This window comes from Propithecus coquereli, unplaced genomic scaffold, assembly GCF_000956105.1.
Source record: "Propithecus coquereli isolate 6110/MARCELLA unplaced genomic scaffold, Pcoq_1.0 Scaffold143, whole genome shotgun sequence".
Classification (NCBI taxonomy): Eukaryota; Metazoa; Chordata; class Mammalia; order Primates; family Indriidae; genus Propithecus; species Propithecus coquereli.
The window spans coordinates 2,076,495-2,096,897 of record NW_012138636.1 but is presented as its reverse complement, the minus strand read 5'-3'; the positions used below and the strand labels follow the sequence as shown (position 1 = coordinate 2,096,897).

The following is a 20,403-nucleotide window of genomic DNA, read 5'->3' as shown; positions in this document are numbered from 1 at the left end:
AGGTCTTAAGAAGCAGGGTAGCCTAGTAGTTACAGAGCTGGGGTCCTGCTGCCGGACTGTCTAGCTCCAAATCCTGACTCTGCCAGTGAACGAGTTCACCTGTGCTTCAGTTTCAATATCTCTGAAATGGATATAATTATAATAGAGTATCAATTCTTCAGTATTTTGTAAAGATTAAATGAGCTAATACAAGGGAAATGTTTAGAAGAGAATTAGCAAACTTTATTCCTATTATTCTTCAACATCACTAAGTAGAAAGACCATAAATATGCTTCCAAGTTTGGATGTCTTATAGGGCAAGGAGTATTTGTAACTTTCCAGAATGAATTTATATACTTAGTTGCTTATTTTCTATGGCAACAACCCCTCTCTTCTGAGGCAGTGCAGAAGTACACTTCTCTTACCTACCCTGATCTTTCAGGTGTAGCAGATATTAATGTCTGTAAAGCCACAGAGCTTTAGTGTTGACTATATTGGAGGAAAGAGCTCATAGAACCCAGTTGGAATACCTAAACTTAAGTATCAAGAATGAAAATCTCTATGGATATGAAATAAAATATAGGCTATAAAGAAATGAAATACTTCACTGTAATTAATTCTTAACTGGTATTTTCTATTCAAATATACCAAATTTAAAAAGCCATAAGAAGTGCACTGAGGGCCTGGAAATGTGTTATACTTACAGCATTCGTGCACATAGCAAGAATCTTCAGACTGGAGAGCTATTTTAGAATGTTTTTGTGGTACTGTTTGCGAGGGGGAAAAATCTTTGAATGTTCCATTTTGGATACTTTCTGCAGTTGTAAGATTAATCAAACTGAAAGAATGCGATCAAGAGATAATCAGTTCTGATACTTTAAAAAAATTTTTATGACATATTTTGGTAAGTGCAGGAAATGACTGAAAAAAAAATGTATTCTAATTTCCTGGAAAGACAGAATATAATTGCTTCCCAAGCCACTTTCTGTCCTTTTAAAGATAGGTTAAGATGTTCCTTTGAAAGTTCCATCTATACAATGGAAAGCACACTCCCTCTCCAGGCTGCCAAGGAAAGCTTTGTTGAAATTTTCCAAGTTGGTTAAGCTGGGTTTGGCATCATTGTACCCTCAGCACAGCATAGGTGCCTTTAGGACTGTGAAATCCCAGTGACGAATGTGCTTTGCTATTCATTACAGGGTGACAGTGGTGGGCCTCTTGTTTGTGAGCGGCCCACAGGACAGTGGACATTGTTTGGTTTAACCTCGTGGGGCTCCATCTGCTTTTCCAAAGTCCTGGGGCCTGGCGTTTATAGCAACGTGTCCTACTTCGTCGAATGGATTCAAAGACAAATATACATACAGACCTTTCTCCTGAACTAACTCCAAGGATGATCAGAGATTCTGCCAGCTACACTCAAAGAAAATGGCCTTCTTGACTGTGAAGAGCTTCCTGCAGAGAGCTGTAAAGAAGCACTTTTCATGGGCAAGGAATGCTGACCACTGCACTGCAAGTTTGCATGTTTGTTTTGGGCTAAATTTTTTCAACTTTATTTTTCTCTCATTTCAAGTTCAGTGAAAGACTTTAAAAAAAAAACTAAGCAAAGCAGACTTTGTTCTTTTGCCAAAACTAACCTTGATTGCAGCACAAAATTATCAACTCTGGAGAAATTTAAAATAATGCGGGCGCTAGAGAGACCTGTTACAGGAATCTTCCCTTTTATCCTATCACAAAAAGGACACTGAGATCCAGGCCAACTGATTAATCTTTGCAAGTTTTTGTTTCTCAAGCACAGTAGCATAGTAGCAAATTTCAACATTAACATTAGAGACTTGCTTTTGATATATTAAAAGCCAAGATAATTTACATGTTTAAATTATTTACTGTTACTCTTCTAATGCTTGCGTAATTCTGAGAACTTATAAAAGACAAAGGTAAAAGATGAATAGCATCCATTTAGGTAGCAAAAGATATTGAATGCAGAGTTCTTTAGACTTCAGTATTAACACTTGGCATTATAGGATTGCCCATTCTGGATTTAAATCAAGGTTGTAATTTTATAGAAAAGTCTCTGTAGAACTTCCCCCGTAACTGTGGTTTGTTCAGTGTAGATGAGTTGGCTGATTGAGATTTCAAAAACTAAATCAATATTCCTGGGAAATATTTTGTTTTGCCTATATGACAATAGAGTAGATATTAAACTTTGCCAACAAAGAATTTGCTATAGAATGGAGTGATGCAATTTTTTAAAAAAGAAAATTAAATTGTATTCCTGTCCCAATTAAATATTTTTTTGTGTTCATTCGTATCAATAAAGTCACAGAAATATATTTCAAAGCACAGTAAAACTTTGCATGGAGTAAAACATTTTGTAATTTTTCTCAAAAGATGTTTAACATCTGCTGTTGCAATTTCTTTTTATTGACAATTAAAATTTCAAAGATGATTTTTTTAGCACTAGGCCACTTTATGCAAATCAATTTTGAAGCGATTAGTGGTTAAAGTGTTTTTCCCTACTAAAAAGCTTCAAAACACCAATCATCATGTATATCTAACTTAATTAATCAGGCATTCATTCTGCAACATTCAAATGCCTTTTGAACACATACACTTCCCTATGGAACCTCCACCAGCAAGCTGGATTGCCTCTGCATTCCAAATAGAGACTACTAGCGATTTTATACATGTATTTTTGTACTCTTTTTCTATGTGTAAACACATTTGAAATTCAAAAAGCTGTTTAAACACTTTCCATGTTGTTCATATCCTGTCTTGGAGTCTGTATTAATATAAACCTAGTGAGTGTGAAATACAGTAACTGGATCGTGGTCACAATTGTATGAAAGTTTAACAACGATTACAGTTGTAGGTACATACTTAATGTAACAACTTTTAGCCTTGCTCAAATCTTGTGCAGTGAAATGTATGTAATGTACTTACTTTAAATCTTAATACAAATAAAATATCTTGTTTGTTTTTGGATGGATATGGAACCCAGATAGCAAGTGTCAGGAAATTGTTTCCCTCTCTATAATAGTATGCCGGCACCCAGCTCCCCACCAATCAAAATTTATCTCTCTTATATCTCGTTTTCACAGGTACATCGTCTTTTAGATGACCAACGGCTCCTTGATTAGTCTGAAATCACACATTGCTAATAGTCTCACGTCACCTATTGAGCGACCGATGAGAACTTTAGCACTGGTAAAAGCACATGGATCTTTAACGTCTAAGGTACACTTTGGGAAACTGACCAATTCTTTAAAAATCTTTTGTAACAAAATTATATCTCAAAATGTGTATTATTAATTTCCTTGGCTACTAGGAGCAATGATATAATGCTTGTTCCCCCCAAATTTAGTGAAATATACTGAACACTAAAATGCAACAGATCACATCAGCTTTGTGTAAGAGTTACTTACTTGTAAATGTGACCCTTTAAATGCTTAATACAGATCCCAAATTTCTTTAGCCTAGGGGCCAGAATGTGTTTCAGAATTCAGAATTTTCCAAATTTTAAAAAGATAAATACAGTTTGGTACTCAGTAATAAAATAGGCTATTAATATTTTTGTAGTAAAATATATGAATTTTAGACTTTAAGTATATAAATAGACTTACCTTTGTTCAGGGCATTGAATTTGTACCTAATTTATGAAAAATATTTTCAGTTTTCAGTGCTTTGGAAATTTTAGAATTGTAGATATGAGATTTTGGCCTCATAAACATTCAATTTTTTCCTCTATGTATAGATAATTCATATCTTGGAAATTAACCTTTTTTGTTAGTGTTTTTGGCTCATTCTTTTTATTCTTAGATTCTAACCTTTTATTTACAAGTGAATGTGTCCCTAAATTTTTATTTAGCAGAAGATGATGATCTCAGGGAATGGATGCCAGCTGCCACGAGGGTAAGAAAAGGCCGAAACAATATTCTGGTAAAAGATGTGCTTTGGGACTTTCCTTCTAAGTTCTGGTACTAATTACAGTGAGTGTCTACAAGAGTTTATGACAGTTTTTCAGTACCCATTATTTATTAAACAGTTTATTTTAAAAAATAAGGAAGTAGAAAGCAACTTTCATTCGTCATATAGGATTTTGAAAGTTCTAGAAATCAGTCTATATCAAAGATCATATGCAATAATATCAGAAGGCTACAAAAAACGTCAGACCATGATAGTAGGCAACGGGTAGAAGATTAAACCCTGAGAATAACAGTTTAATAGTCATTAAGAAGACCTTGATGTAGACATTGAACATTAGCATGGAGATTCATGAGAGAAATTCTGTATGATTGTGGCTGACAGCTTTCAGATAACAGAGACAGAATTTTAAAAGGACTTCAGCAAGAATACATGACGTTATAATAGCACCTGGCCTTACTTGTATAAACTAGTTTCTTTGCTCCAACTAAAGTCAGCATACATGATTTGCACGGAAGTAAACTTGCTATAGACATTCCTGTCTTCAAATGCATTAAAAAACGAATTTTTTAAGCACCATGTGAATTCACCGTCAAATTGGTGTTAACTGAGCAACACCTAAATGCACATATAAGAATAACATTCTCCGGGCATCGGGCAGATGGGAGGAGGGGATGGGGCTATACATATGAGTGCAATGAGCATTGTCGGCAGGGAGGGGCATCCGTACATGCTTGAAGCTCTGACTGGGGGGCAAGATATGTAACCTAAACATTTGTACCCCATAATATGCTGAAATAAAAAAAAAATGAATTTTTCTAAGAACCTCATAGAAACCTCCTGAGAACAATCTGTATTAGTCTTAATTTATATCTCATTTTTTACAGGCTACAACACTAGAAAGGTTGTAGGATATTGTGTAAATAAAATGAACCCTCAGTTGGTCTCTAGAAGGTTGTTTTGAAATTGATGGTGTCATTTCAATCAGGCTAGTGTCAGTTTTAGAATCCAGGGACTTGCCCGATGGGTTACAGGCCCAGTTGATTCTGTCTGCCTAACCTTAGTTTCCTAATTGACAACATCTGTACAGAGGCATGCATTCCTTGTAGCTGATAGAACACTATCTTTCCTGCCCCTTATTAAGGTTTCACCTTAATAAAACACTGACATGAGCAGTGAGGTTGAGGTATGTCTAACATATTTTAACTGTATTTTAAGCAGTACAATTATACTCTTAGGTACATTGTTGTTTAAAAGGCTACTGGAAGTTTAACCATTTATAACTTTTTTTCCATATGAAAATATTTTCTGAGTCCTAACTCAAAAGTACTTTTTTCTCAATAAAAAAAAAAAAAATTCAGATTGGAGCCAGCTCATTTAAAGCCTTTCCCAAGAATGAGCTCTCCCCGTAAAATAAATATATCTCAAATGACTCCCCTTGAAAATGTTTGCATTTCTAAGACAATTAAAATGCTTTTACAAAATCCAAAAAGTTTCATAAAAGCATTTGATTCTGAATTAAATATTTCACTTCCCTAAACTCTGTCCAGGTCAAACTCACCTCTCTGTTACGAATGTATTTACAAATATACAATAACGGTCATGCTGTCAGCTTTCCCAAGCCTGGGAAAATGCTCACGTCCCTTATGGAAAAACATGAGTCATTCTTGTTTGGTAGAGGTGCCTCTTCAAAATCCCTCTTCCGCACTCGAAAGAATACTTCAAGGAGGGCATCTGCTTTCTTAATCTTTTGCGGGTCCAGCCACCTGCGAGGCTTCAGTTTATGCCAGGTCTAGAGCAGTTTCACATACAGACACGTTTCCTCGCTCAACAGCACAAGAAGTTGCTGCCTTCATTGCAAAGACAGCAGGAAGTCCAGACATGGGTGTTCTTCCTGACTTGTCAGCTGCTTGTTCAGCAAGTTTTGATGTCACTCGATCCATCTTTCCAGCCCCCTTCCACTTCTTGAGGGCTTCGGTCCTCTCCTCCGGAGTGAGTCTGTCAAAGTGCTTAGCTCTCAGAATTGGAGATGGAAACAGGGATCCCTGCAGAACTCTGTATACAAACCTAAGTCAGCAAGAACATCACAGAATTAAATTCACCTCAAAGGCATCGTGGGTGACACAATACTGACCAATTAGAAAAAAATAAAATGATTGGGTGGCCACTTGGCTCCTTGGGAGATAGAGAAAGGGATCTAGGTCCTTGAATAACCTCATGAAGAGCTGCCCTAACCCTGGGAACTGTCAGCAGATGAGACATTTTAATGAGAGAGAAACAAACCTTCCAGGTCGCTTAATTAAGCCATTTATTTTTCTCTGATAGAACAGTTAAAGCCACTATTTTAACTAGCATGCAGACCGACTTCCCTGCTACCAAACAGGGTGGTCTGCCAACCATTCTTAGTAGTGGCTTAAAGGACTCTGAGCCTAGGATTCCATTTACGCTCTTGATGATAAAACACACACACACCGTACCTGGGCAGAAGAGCAATGCAGGTGGTGAGGGCACAAACTAAGTAGAACACTGGATCCAGCATGTGCTCCTGCATAATCCAGTAGGGGTTGGAGGGTGGGTTGCAAGTTACGCACATGGCTCCAAAAGCCAAGGCAAAGAAAAAATAAGCCAAGATACTGCTGACGATGACCAGCATGTGGATCCAAGTCTGCAAGGCAAGAAGAGCAAAGGAAATGGATACTCTCTCAGGATATTGCAGCCGGCGAAACAATGGGACACCACTAAAGGGCTTTACTCAAGGGAGAACAAAAAAAGCGTATTTTTTGTATTATAAGAAAGGCCTAAAGTCATCACTAAAGTCAGACTTTTTAGTCAACTAAAATAAAGAATGCTGGCTGTAGAAGGGTAATTATTCCTCCAGCCTGTCTCACACCTTCGTTAACCATCCACCATCGATACTGCCGAAGGGAGCAGGTGTTTTCCATTCTCCCTGGCTACCCATCAACCTCAGCATAATAGCATTCAGCATCACAAAGAACAGGTGTGACTCACCCTCCTTCCATGGAGTCATTAATCTGCTCATTACCACTCATCTTCTAGGCATGAAGGGCTTAACAGAGACACTGCTAATAGAAGACATTTCCCCAGCCACAAAAGGTTTTGGGATCCTTTAGAGTCAGGAAAACCACTCACCAAACTCTTGCTTTCAATGACCAGATGGAGGAGAATGATGAAGAGCGCAGCTGTGTTCAGGGGGTTTCCAAATGTAAAGATGTCAATGTCTGAGCCCTGGTAGGTCTACAAAGAGAGGACAACAATAGGTAATCTCGGAGAGTCGTGCACACTCGGTGTAATACTACTTTATCTACAGCTCAACTGAGGCTTAGGTCTCTTCTACGACATCCCTATGAACTGGTCCTTTAGCATAAACTTTAACATTTCCAGAAAAGAGATGCTAACTCTCTCCCAGATAGACCATCTAATCTTTAGACTTTTCAGTTGGAATTCTTCTTTATTCTGAACCACAATCGATCTTCCTGAAACCTTTTACTCACACTTCTAGCTCTAAGGTAGAGAGAAATTTGTCTGCCTTAACAGAGCTTCAAAACTTTGAAGCAGTGATTATGACTACCCTAAATTTATGTCTCTCCTAGGCAAATATACCCCCCCTCCTCTGTATGTCTTCGAGTTCTTAAACTATTTCTTGAATGACACAATTTTCTTATCATTCACCATCATTTTCATCCTCTTCTGAATACACTTCAGATTGGCTTTCCTGTATGTTCCTCTTGAAGTGCAGTATAGCCACAATGCTCTCGTGAGGCCAATTCAAACATTTTGAATATTATTTGAAATAAAGAATGAAGATTGTTAATATAGAGACTATCATTTTTTTCTTTCTTAATACCGTACTCTGTTAATACCATCCACGATAAAACAAGTGTTTTAGGTGCACAAGCAGTTATATTATACTGCTTTGTGCTTGGTGTTAGCCTAAATTTTTAAAATTAACCTTTATATATTCTTTGCTTAGTTGCATTTCTTCATTCTTTACCTATAAAACAGGTCTTTTGGTTTTGGAGACACTCCTTACAGGATCTTAAATTTAATACTTTGAATGTCATCCAACTAGAATGAGCCCATCACTCACTAATAAAAGGTTTTATATTCTGACTTTGCCTCTCTGATTTTTGACTAATATAATTATACGGCCAGACATTCAATTTTACGCAAGTCATTGACAAAAATTATTAAGCAGTACAAGGTTAACAAGAGACCCAAGAGGACTTGAACAAGGTACTTCTTTCCAAATTTAATCCATATTAAACATATTTTGGGGGGAGATTATAATTTAGGCAGCTGCTAATCAACCTGATTTTATGAGCAACCTGCCCTTCTATATGCTGATACTGGTGGCAAAGTACAAAGAAGCATCATTGATTCATTAATAACAAATACGCTAAGTGAACAAAGACTCACAAAGTAAGGCACAAAGAAGCAGACCAGGCTCTGATAAAAGGCATCCAACAAGGTGATCCAGAAGGTGAGGGGTAGGTATGCCTGGAAATGAAACAATGTTGGGGCGAAATTAAGATTAACAAGTGTCCAAGCAAAGTCCGGAAACAACACAAGCCAGTATTTACTTTTGCTTCTCCAAGAGAAAGCTTTATTCCTTCATTCTCTCACTCATAAAACAGGTGGGATTTGTCAACGGAGGTAAGAGAATGAGGGTAGTTGAATGCAATGAGTTCACAGGTGAATGTGCTGAAAGAAATCCTTGCAGGAACTCTTATTCAACTCAGGTCGTGTTTATCACTGGACCAATTTTAAATCTACCTGAAATAGGGCTAGTAGTGCTAACTTTTCATTTCCTATTGATCGGAAAACAAAGCACAGGCAAGTTAAAGAAATTACCAAGGTCACATGCCACAGAACCAGAATTTAAACTTAGGCTAAACATGACCCGTTATTTCTAACCCCTGCTGAACCATTGTTTACCTGTCTGATGTTTGGAAAAATTACTTAACCCCTTTGAGGTTCGGATTTTTCATCTTAGAACGGGAACAATATTAGGTTCTGTCTCCAAATGTTTTCATGAAGATAAATGAGCCGGGGGATGTTCAAGAGTCAGCACGACAGATGGCAGCAGAGTTTAGTGATTAGTAAGAACCAAACACTGGATTTTTTCCTAAAAGTACCTCAGGCTTTTCATAGACTTATCTGTGTTCATCTCAGAGGCAAGTAACTTAATATCCACCATGTGAGTAGAGATGTTTTAAAACAAGGAGACATTTCAAATAGTTTTAAACAGTTCTGAGTGGACTGGAATATTTGGGTTAGCTGATGGGAAAACACACTGGCTTTGACAACGGATGCGTCGGTATCCACGAATCCTTGCTTCAGCACCTACCTCTGATTTCTGACCGCTCTGGTAAAGCTCAGGCAGTTGCATGAGGGTCTCTGCAGATACATCTTTCTCCAACACACCATAAATGACAGGAGGGGCGGAGGTGAAGAGGAGGTTGAAGAAGATCAAAACCCAATAGTCAGTCATGGATGTTCCTGAAAACCCACAAAAGAACTGGTACCAGAAAAGGAGGTTCACATAGGCCTAGGGACACAAAGAGGAACATCCGGATCTTAGAAGCAGTGGTGTGTGCTGTGATCACACATTCCATACGCTGCTATTTGCAGCTGTGTAACTTCAGCCTCTCTGCAGTTTCCTCACTGACGCAATGGAAGACTACAACTTACCTTGCAGCTTGATTTGGTAAATGTTTTACTAAATTAAAGTGCATACAGAGGCACCCATGCCCCTCCCCATCTTATATGTGCTGCCGGGCACTGTTCTAAGTGCTTTACAAACTCACTTAATTTTCATAACAACTTGGGATTTATTGCTGTTCCCATTTTACAGATGATGAAACTGAGTGCAACGGACCGAATATTTGTAGCCCCCTAAAAATTCATATGTTGAAATCCTAATCACCAATGTGATGGTGTTAGAAAGTAGAGCCTTTGGCAGATGATTAGGTCATGACAGCGTAGCCCTTCTAAATGGGATGAGCGGCCTCATAATAGGGGCCCCAGAAAGGTTTCCCTCTCCTTCTACCATATGAGGATACAGTGGTAATTCTGCAACCCGGAAGAGAGCTCACCAGAAGCTGACCATGCTGGCACCCTGATCTCAGACTTCCAGAATTGTGGGAAATAAATATGTGTTGTTTATAAGTTACCCATCTTTGAGACTTTGTTACAGCAGCCTGAATGGACTAAGACACTGAGGCACAGAGAGGCTAAGGAACTTGCCCAAAGCCACCCAGCTAATATGTGGCAGAGCCAGTGTTCAATTGAGATATTTCACTGTAGATGAAGAGAGTCTGGCCCAGTGCCTGGCACAAAGTGGGTGCACCACAAATGTTCATTCTCCTGCTTCCTGGGGTCACGATCACTTTGTGGTGGTGAAATGGGGTGGTGCCAGCAGAGTGGCCGGCCATCCCAGTTTGCTTGGACTGACGGGGTTTCACGGGCCATGGGACTCTCGGTGCTAAAGCTGGGACACAGTCCCAGGCGAACCAGGATAGCTGGTGACCCTAGAGGCCAGGCACATGCACCCTGCATGGTTTCCTCCAGTATCCTGCCTCAAACTAAGCCCACTATAGCAAAGGCTCTGTACTCTGAAGCAGGGAAGACCCTGGACTTAGAAATAGGGGGTTTTATTTCAAGGCTTGGGGACATTTCCTGTTGATGGTTTGACTTTAGGCCATTTTCTTACCCTCTCTGAATTTTGGTTTCCTCTTCTGTAAAATGAGAATTATACTACCGTAGGGCTTAGTATCAAGATCAAGTTAGAAAATACTCATGACCTGCAACGTGTCTTACAAATGTTAAGATATTATCATGGCATCAAAGATACACTAGAACACCCTAGGAAAAGGGCCACAATCTTTAGAATAGAGTTTCTTAGTCTAGTGTTCATGGACATACATTATGCCCAGCTCCTGAAAATGTATCACCTTGGGGTACATGTGGTTTGAATGAATTCATAGGGAATGAATTCATAGTCTTCATCAGTTATCTCAAAGGTTGTCCAACATCCAACAAACACAGTTTCAGAAAGATAAATTACTCTAATAGCTTCTGGTCCTGGCCCTTTTCTCCATAGTTTATAAAATATTCATTTTTTAGCTAGGTATATAAGAAGCAAAAAATTAAGCCTAGAGAATATTAGTAGAAATGGCCATCCAAGGATTGCAGAGCAGAAAGACCACAGGGCCCTGATTTTCTGGTGATGCACTCTCTACTTATAAACGCTCCAAGAGCATGTAGCATCTCTTCCTAATACTAGTGCTTCTTAACTCTTTAATCTGGAGTTAAAACATGGCAGGGAGGGGAATAGGTTTCACCATAACAGGAGAGAAGATGCAAAGGTATTAAAAAAAAAAACCAACCTTGGCAAAGGGGCTCCTAAGTCACTGACCACTAAATCAAGGAATTTTAAATTACAAACCACAGTTTTCCCCAGAATTACACACTCAGGCAGAGACTTTATACATTTCAAATATTTTCTTAAAGTGTCTGACTTTCACTAAACTTTGACTAACTGGGCTAATTCTAATTAATAAAATACTGAGAGTTTCCTGAAAAGTTCATTACGATACAGGAAAAAATGCTTTGGTGGACAGATGTGCACACAGAGATCTAAATTACACATTTGAGATGTCTTAAAAATGACTTAAGTTATTTTTTTTTTCCTAAAGATAGTATTTTATAATAACAGAGTGATGTAAACTTATGTCTACTACTGATATACAACATATAGACTTTAAAGACCAAGAATGAATTTGACCCAAAAATCATGATATAGTTTCCTAATTACTGCATTTAGAAGAGATTTAAATGAATACGATTTTATAAAAAGGGAAACTGAAATTTAAACGGTATGCTGAAGATTAGAAGCCAGGGGCTCTAATCAAATTCGGCCCTGTTAGGAATTGCATAATCAAGATAAAGTTCCTTTACCATCAAATAACTACCAAGCCCAAATACATTCTGTAGGCTGGCTAGAGAATTCTCGCATCTGTGAGTACCAGCCAGCTACAGGATGAGACATCATACTGGGTTTTCATCTGTATCTGTGTCTTCAATATACCACAGAGAACATTAATTTGGGAAAAGCAGACATGTTTTGGTATTGGCAGTAAAATGGAAGCAAAGCTTTTCATTTTCTACTGACAGCATTAAACGTTTCATAATTCTGCTTGTCCCAACCTTTTTATGGAAGGTCAAAAATTGGATTTTAAATGAACCAGATAGGACTTAATTTAATTCAAATGCACAGGGAGTAGAAAATGCCAGCAGATGGACCAGCCTAGCAATTTGCTGTCAGAAGCTGAAACACAGCACATTTCCCAGGGTATTTCTGGTAAGACAACAGGACTGCTCCTGGCTGCTCCCAGAACACCAATAAGCAGAGCGAGCTCAGCACGGGACACTTGCTCTTCATCCCTGATGCAGCCGGGATTGGGAGGTGCGAATGGGGAAGGGACAGATTCTCTGGGGTTACCTACCACATTCTTGTAGAAAAAGTAGAGAATCATGTTGGAAAGTCGTGTGTAACACCAGTGCCCGTGGACAAGAAGGAGCTTGCCGAGATGTCTGAACTGAGAAACGGCAAAGTCACTGGCCATCACAGCCTGCAGGGCAAGGGGGACAGAATGCCATCCTGAGATCAAACGTGTTAGAGCAGACACAGCGTGGGCAGCCCGAACATCACGACATTCAAATTGATTACATTTGTTGTTTAAACCTTAAACGTGGATCAACACACACACACACACACACACACACACACACACACACACAAATAGCAACAACGACAACAACAAACCTACGAATACAGAGCCTTCATGGACCTTCTGGAGTAGCCATTCAGCTTTCCAACATGGTCACCAGAAGCACGGTTTCTCTTTTTCTCATAATGCAATTTCAGCAAACGAACTTTCCCTAGGAAGCAGCTCCCTTAGCAAGAACTCCGCCTTCTGCATTACAATATGCATTCGCTTCTCCTCCACGAAGAGCGTATTAAGTGACGCAGTCACGACTTCATATGATTTTGTGTAAGTGTCAGGCAAAGAGGAATCTGAATCCCTCAGCTGTCACAGAGATGTTGTAATTTACAATTCTCAGGAAACCATAAGCCTCAGATTCCACCTTCCTCTGACAGCGTTTGCATTTGGTCCATACATGAAAAGCAGGCTTTTGGAGAACAAGAAGCTCTTATCTGAATTTTGTGCCTAAAATACTATTCAACACACACACACACACACACACACACACACACACACACACACATGCACACAGAGGACATCTGCGCCTCCTTCATTCTTATTCTCTCATACCCTCTTCTTTCCCTTCGCTTCCTACTCCCTCCCACCTCAAGATCTTAAAGTTCTTTATTCAAATCCTTAGTAGCTTTCTTCTGTGTCAGAATTTACACAGCTACTTCAGAGCTAAAACATATATTCCTATGATCTAGATAAGCACTATTTTTTAAACTGTACAAGTAAACCACACAGCTAAAATTACCCAGGAAAATGCTGTAACACTCACCCAGTAAATAATGAATGAATGAATGAATGAATGAACGAACGGATAACATCCTGTCCCCGACCCCGCTGGGCTAACCACACGCAGTCCTCACTCTACCACGCAGATTTCGCCCACTTACCTGCATGCCTTCCTGACCTGACACCCCTATGCCGATGTCCGCCACTTGTATCATGCTAACGTCGTTGGCACCATCCCCTTCATGAAGCAGAAGAAAAGGCGAGAAACATGTGAGGAGTAAAGGAAAGGTGTAAATTTTGCAAGTCGATAGGGGCAACTCAAGTGAACAAATAAATCCTTCCAAGTTTATCCCATTTCTCCAAGTTACCTGGGAGCGAGTGAAGCAGAAATTAAATGTGGCATCCCACCGCCACCAGGAAGGAATGACACACTCCTCACTGCCATAAACTCCTTCACGGACTGACCTCCTCGTTTTCCATGCCCCCCAGGCCACTTCCAAATCTCCAGATTCACCCTGCTCCTTCGACCCACTGCACGTGATGTTTCCTGTTTTCCTGACACTGTGCTCAGCGCCCCCACCGCTTTGCCGGATTTCGACTGCTCTTGCTCTCAGCTTAGATGTCATTTCCTCTGGGAAGTCCTTCTCGTACTCCCTTTAGATCAGATGCCCCTTCCTTAGGCTCTGGCACCGCCCTGTGTAACCGTACCATACCTATCACACGGTACTATGGTTGCATTTAGATCTACTGGTCTCCCCCACCACAGGAAGCTTCTTAGGAGGAGGTATTACGCTCTTGCTGGTAATGAACATAGGTTATTCCCAACTGCTTGCTATATTCATGTTTTTCAGTAATAGTGTCCTGGGTTTCCTTGGGAACGCTTAGTCTATGTGGTTTGCCAGGGTGAACCCAAACGCCCATATTCATGAGTGGGCAACTGACCGCGACCTGTATGATCAGTGTCTCCTGTTCCCTGGCCTCCGTGACTGGTTCACAGATGGGCACATGACTCAACTTAATTAGTATGATTATAAAATCCAGGGTTTCTGGGACCCAGGGGCTTAAAGAATTCATTCATTTATATTCATACATATTCATTCATTCACTCAACAAGATAAGTGAACAAAATTCCGTGCTAATCCTGATACTTTACTGCAGCAATCTGAAAAGAGGTGCTACCTTTTCACCCAGGTTGTTAATAGGAGAGGATATAAACCCAAGAGTTCTCAGTGGCTGCGTGACCACCCTGAATGGAGAAGTGACCTGCGCCTGGCAGCCACCAGAGGAAAACAGAGATGGAAAGAGACAGTTAAGGTACAGTTCCCATCTGAACACTGGAGTGTTTCAGATCTTAATCTCACGCAACAGTACTTTTATTTATAGCCATTTTTTGCTATTGAGGTGTTAATATCCACCAGACGTACGATTCCCAAATTTTTATCTCTAGCCAGTTCCTCATTGCTAAATATCGGACTTTTATCCTAGCCACCTAGTGACATCGCTGCGTAGACAACTAACGGTCTTTCAAACTTAACAAGTGTAGACCCAGCTCCTGACTTTCCCTGCCTCTATCTCAGTAAATGGCATTTCCATTCTTTCTGTTCTTAGACAAAACTTTAGCATTCCCTTTGACAACTCTTTCTCTCATATAAGATACCCACATCACCAACAACAGTTACCGGCTCTTTCTTCAAACCATGTTCGTTACCTGACCACATTCTATCCGGCCCCAGGCTGCCATTGCCTCCTGCTGAATTATACCTATAGCATCCAAACTGGTCTCTTTACTCATGTCTTTGCAGCCCAACAGTTACTCTGCCACAGCAGCCAAGGGGATCCTTTTAAACTTAAGGCAGATCTTGTCCCATGTCTGCTCAAAATCCTCCAATGGCTCCCTAACCTCTTCAGATAAAAGCCAAAATTTCAAAAGGGCCTCTGAGATCTATGCGACTGGGCCACCTGCCACCTCTCTGCCCTGGAATAAGCAGCAGAAAACTCTTTCCTTTGCTCAATCCACTTTGGCCTCCAACATACCAAGCACGGTTCAGCTCGTGGCCTTCACTTTTGCTGTCCCCTCTGCCAGGGACGATCTCCTCCAGATCTGCCCTGGCCCCCTATCGCTTCCTTCAACCCTCTGCTCACAGACAACCTTACAGCGCAGGCCTCTCTGAAAACCGTGTTTAAATTAGCAGGCCCCTCTCCCATCCCCGATGCTCTACGTTCCCTCACCCCGTAGCACTTGTCATTTTTCCGTAGCACTTGTCACTGTCTGATATCAGACATATTTATGTTGTTTTTGTTTGTTTGACTGTATGCCCTCCAACTCGATGTGAGCTCCTTAAGAAAAGATACTTTGTCGATTTTATATACCCATATCTCCATTGCCTAGAAAAATGCCTGGTACAAAGACGGCACTCAATACATATTTGTTGAATAGGTAAATAAATGATCTGTCCATGTCCTTGAGTTTACCTTTTGTGAAGGTAGAACTTGTGCATTTTTCAGTTGGTTCAGTTTATTACCCTACTTAAGCCGGGTGATTTGGGGGTCTGACAGGTACCCCAAGAAGTCCTGACTATGATATTGTTTTCCATGTCCCATCCCTACCACCTGGTTCACAGCAGGTGGTAGAACAGGTGATGGAGGAAAAGTAGGAGGGAGGGAATGTGGTCAAGAGAAGGGGGGAGGAAAATGAGAGGGAAAGGGGGAGAGGAAAAGGACAGAGAGAAGGACCGGCCTCTGGTGGGGTGTGAAAGGCAGAAATGCAGGGCTGGCGCTTGTCCCCACTCACCGATGGCCAGGGTCATCACCCGGAGATGGCCGCGCACCAACTTCACCACCTCGCTCTTCTGCAGTGGCGTGGCTCGGCAGCAGACCACAGCCTGACACCAAGACGTCAGTTCCAGGAACTGCCTTTGCAGACTCTCTTGCAGGGCAAACTCCAGGGTCTTCCCAGTGATAACGAGTCCAGCCCGTAGCTCTGAGTCCTGGGAGATGGGAGGCTGAAGTAAATCCACACTTAGTGACGCTTGCTCTGGACAGGCTTGACCTTTCTTCTGAAGTTCTTTCAAAATCGTGCTCATCAGCATCTCGCAGGCATCCTTGAATGGAGACGCAAAGACAGTTAGCCTTGGAGCTCCCTCGGCGGTTAGAGGCGGCTACATTTTTCATTGTCACCCTTTAGCAATTGCCGGGTCAAGACAACCACAAGTAATGAATAATTAGCTACTTTCAAAGACTTTACAACTCTTCCGCAGAGAGTTCTGTGCATATGTGAGAAGTGGAGAAAGGATGGGGGAACATCTCTTAGAAAGAAATAGCTGTAGAATTTCTTCACGTGTGCAACCGGCCTTCTCAAATAGTGAATCCCAGGAGTTCTTTGGTCTCATTCTGCCATTTATTAGCTGTTTGAACTTAAAAGCAAATTATGTAACCTTTCTGAGCCTCAACTTTCTCATCTAAAAAAATCCAAATATTATCTTCATCATCATGTTGGGAGGACTAAGTGAAATATTAATAATATATACAAAACTCCTAGGCGTGACACACAGCAGACATTGAAAACAGCAATTATTGTTTTTATCTTCTTTTTCATTCAACACATTCATTCACTATTTATTAAGAAATAATATATTAGAAAACATTTTAGGAGCTAGGGATACATCAATAAACATGAAAATCCCTGCCCGCATGGAGCTTGCATTGCTGTCTCATCTGGTTTGCAAACATCCTTACTCCACGCTAGTTAGGAAGTTCTTGAAAGGCACGTGACACTTTTAATTTGCTTGTGAAGCATTTGTGATGCTTAAAAGAGGATCACATCAGGTACTCAGTAAATATGCACTGAATGAATTCTACTCAAGAAGACTAACAATGAGCTTATCCAGAAATTACTGTGCAAAATGACCACTAAGAACAGAGCCTAAATCCAGAAGCAGTGAAATTAAGTTTATACACTAAGCCTGAAATGGTTTATTCACTAAAGAGCCCATTACGCAGAGCCTATTTACTCTAATTTTAAATGCTGTTTCATCAAACATTTCTCAATCCACGACAACATAAAAGGGGTACGGAAGAAGTAGACATGGATATATAGGCATGAAATAGCAAAGATGTAACCACATAAACTATAAACAAGAGATTCAACTTTAAAATGGAGCCACCTAACTCCATTTACCTTAGGAACTCATTGGATCTGGTACACCTCCAAAGCCCCCAAGGAAAAGTATACAAAGAAAGATACAAAGATGAATCAAATCAAATATGCTTATTATAGGATCTATTGAAAAAATTATTTTTAAAAACTTTCTGGATTTTGGCTAAATTAAAATGGCACATTCAGAAAGTAACACACATTTCAGTCATTGAAAATCAAGATGTCTATTAACATGAGATGGTGTTTAAGATATTTGTAACTGAAAAACATAGCTACAACACAATAATCTAAAGACAGTCTTTGTAGCATTAATACCCTTATAGTAAACAGGATGCGGTCTGTGTGAATATTCTCCAAAATATGATTATAAATTGTAGTTTTATGATTATAGATTGATTATAAACGTTTTTATACTCATTTGTGTTTAATTTTTACAAATTAACTATTTTTCATTATAAAAATGTTAGAAATATACACACGCACATTCACACGTACACATTGCTGATGTTCATTATTCACAGATTCCGCATTTGTGAATTCACCTACTTGCTGAAATTTACCTGTAATCCTACAATCAATACTTGCAGCGCTTTTGTGGCCACTTGTCAACACGCATAGAGCAAGATCTGAGTCACGCAACATGCATGTTCTGACACGTTCTGAGCTGAATAGTGCTTGGCCTTCTTGTGCCAGCTCACGTACTGCAGTCCTTTTCATGGTCTATTTGGTGGCATAGTTTTTTTTTTTTGCATCTTTCTGCTTTTTGTTAGAGATTTTGATGTTTAAAATGTCTCGCAATCAGAGTGCTGCAGTGCTGTCTAGTGTTGCTAAGCACAAAAAGGCTGTGACGTTCCTTACAAAGAAATTACATGGGTTAGATAAACTTCGTTCAGGCAAAAGTGATAGTGCTGTTGGCCAGGCATTTAACGTTAATGAATCAAAAATATATATTAAATAAAATGTCTTTAAACAGAAACAAGGTTAAGTATTGATCTGCTGAGAAAATGTGACCACAGACTCATAGGAAGCTAACTTTGTATCTCCCCTAGGAGCAATGGTCAGTATTCACTAATTCAGAGTTTGAGGCAGTTCCATAAAACATAAGTCCACAAATAATGCCAATCGACTCCGTGTGTGTGTGTGTGTGTGTGTGTGTGTGTGTGTGTGTGTGTGTGTATAAAATACGTAATATATTATATAATACAGAAAGTATACTGAAATAGGAATCAGAAAATTTAAAGTTTATTCCATGTTTGATGAGTAAATAGCTGTGGGCACTTAGAGAAATCACAACTTTCTGGAAGCTAAGGCTATAAAATGAAAATAACTTATTATGTCTATTTGTTATAGTTGTCAAATAAGAAGTATGAAAAGCCTTTTATAGATTCTAATAAAGATGACGAAGATAAAAAGTTACTAATCTCAGAAGAAAAATTTAAATGAAATTAAAAAAGCAAAACTTAAAAAATTAAATGATGAATCCGGAAAGGCTTTTATATTTTCCAATGCAGCAAATAATCCAGGATATGATTGCATTAAAACAAATAAAGAAAAAAACTTTTATGAGAATGGAAACTATGTTGTAAATGGCCACATTTTTAATCCAATTTGCAAACTTAGGAGCAAAATTGATGGAAATTTATAAAGTTGATACAACAGAAATAATTTCAGACACTCCACTGGCTGCCAGACGGCCCATTTAAAATGTTCTAAGAGCAATTCTTTCCCTAAATGACAAATTGGGCTCTGTGATCTTCAGGTCCTTTTAAACTCTTAGTGACTCCTGAGGGGGTGAGGATGGGAGGTGGGAAAAAGGGAAAGAATTTAAATGCCAGTGACTGACTCTCCCACGTGCCTGGCATTTAACATGCATAGACTTGGGTCATCATAAAGCTGAATTTTGTTCACTGCGTTCTATTTGTTTATCTGGAAAATTCACACATGTGGAATAGCTACTGATAGCAAAAAAATTATCTTTTTGCTATTATTAGCCAAAAGATATTACGCAACAACATAGATGGAACTGGAGAACATTATGTTACGTGACATAAGTACAGAAAGACAAATCTCACGTGTTCTCAATCATATGTGGGGGCTAAATATTAGAGACAATCGCTCTCATGGAGACAGAGAGTAGAATGATGGTTACCAAAGGCTGGGAAGGGTAGCAGGGAGGGGGGATAAAGTGGGGATCATTAATGGGTACAAAAATATAGTTAGATAATTAGACAGAATGAACAATATTTGATAGCACAACAAAGTGACTTTAATAAATAAGTTAGAACATACCTTAAAATAACTAAAAGAGTGGAATTGGAATGTTCCTAACACAACGAAATGGTAAATCCCTGAGGTGATGGACACCCCAATTACCCTGATTTAATACACGTTGTCTGCCTATATCAAAGCATCACATGCACCCTGTAAAGATATACACTATTATGTACCCACAATAATTAAAAATAAAGATATTATCTACAGTAGACAGCAAACATTTCTTGAATTGGCAGTTTTAAATACCTTTAAACATAAATTGTATATTTACAAATAAATCTCACAATCCTAATGACTTTACTGTTCACAAAATCCCTAAGTCTAAATCAAACACCAAGAATTCATTATTTTTCTTTTTTGATGCTCACTCATCAAACAATTTATGTTTTCTCATTTAATGCCCACGACAGCTCTATGAAATAGGTGTTGCTCTCACATGACCAGTAAGGAAAAAGAGAGGCTTGGGAGGGTGACTCCCTGGGGTCAGGGCCAGGCCTAGCATTTGACCACTGGTCTCACCAGCCACTTAGGCCGCATCCTTTTCAGTGA

At 39.5% G+C, this 20,403-nt stretch overlaps 2 protein-coding genes across 2 annotated transcripts in view; one reads left to right on the top strand and one right to left on the bottom strand.

Annotated features, from left to right (window-relative positions):
• The window catches only part of CORIN (corin, serine peptidase), a 135,946-nt gene extending 134,175 nt beyond the window's left edge, over positions 1-1,771 (top strand). The window contains exon 21 of the mRNA XM_012639932.1: positions 1,176-1,771. Within this exon, the coding sequence (XP_012495386.1) occupies positions 1,176-1,358 (183 nt within the window). The 3' untranslated portion in view covers positions 1,359-1,771. The remainder of the gene's footprint in view (positions 1-1,175) is intronic.
• A 3,609-nt stretch (positions 1,772-5,380) lies between these two features.
• The window catches only part of ATP10D (ATPase, class V, type 10D), a 59,182-nt gene continuing 44,159 nt past the window's right edge, over positions 5,381-20,403 (bottom strand). The window contains exons 13-20 of the mRNA XM_012639892.1: positions 16,216-16,525; positions 13,586-13,662; positions 12,426-12,551; positions 9,266-9,466; positions 8,335-8,415; positions 7,048-7,152; positions 6,375-6,562; positions 5,381-5,964 (exon numbers count right to left, since the gene is read on the bottom strand). Coding sequence (XP_012495346.1) covers positions 5,679-5,964; positions 6,375-6,562; positions 7,048-7,152; positions 8,335-8,415; positions 9,266-9,466; positions 12,426-12,551; positions 13,586-13,662; positions 16,216-16,525 — 1,374 coding nt within the window. The 3' untranslated portion in view covers positions 5,381-5,678. The remainder of the gene's footprint in view (positions 5,965-6,374; positions 6,563-7,047; positions 7,153-8,334; positions 8,416-9,265; positions 9,467-12,425; positions 12,552-13,585; positions 13,663-16,215; positions 16,526-20,403) is intronic.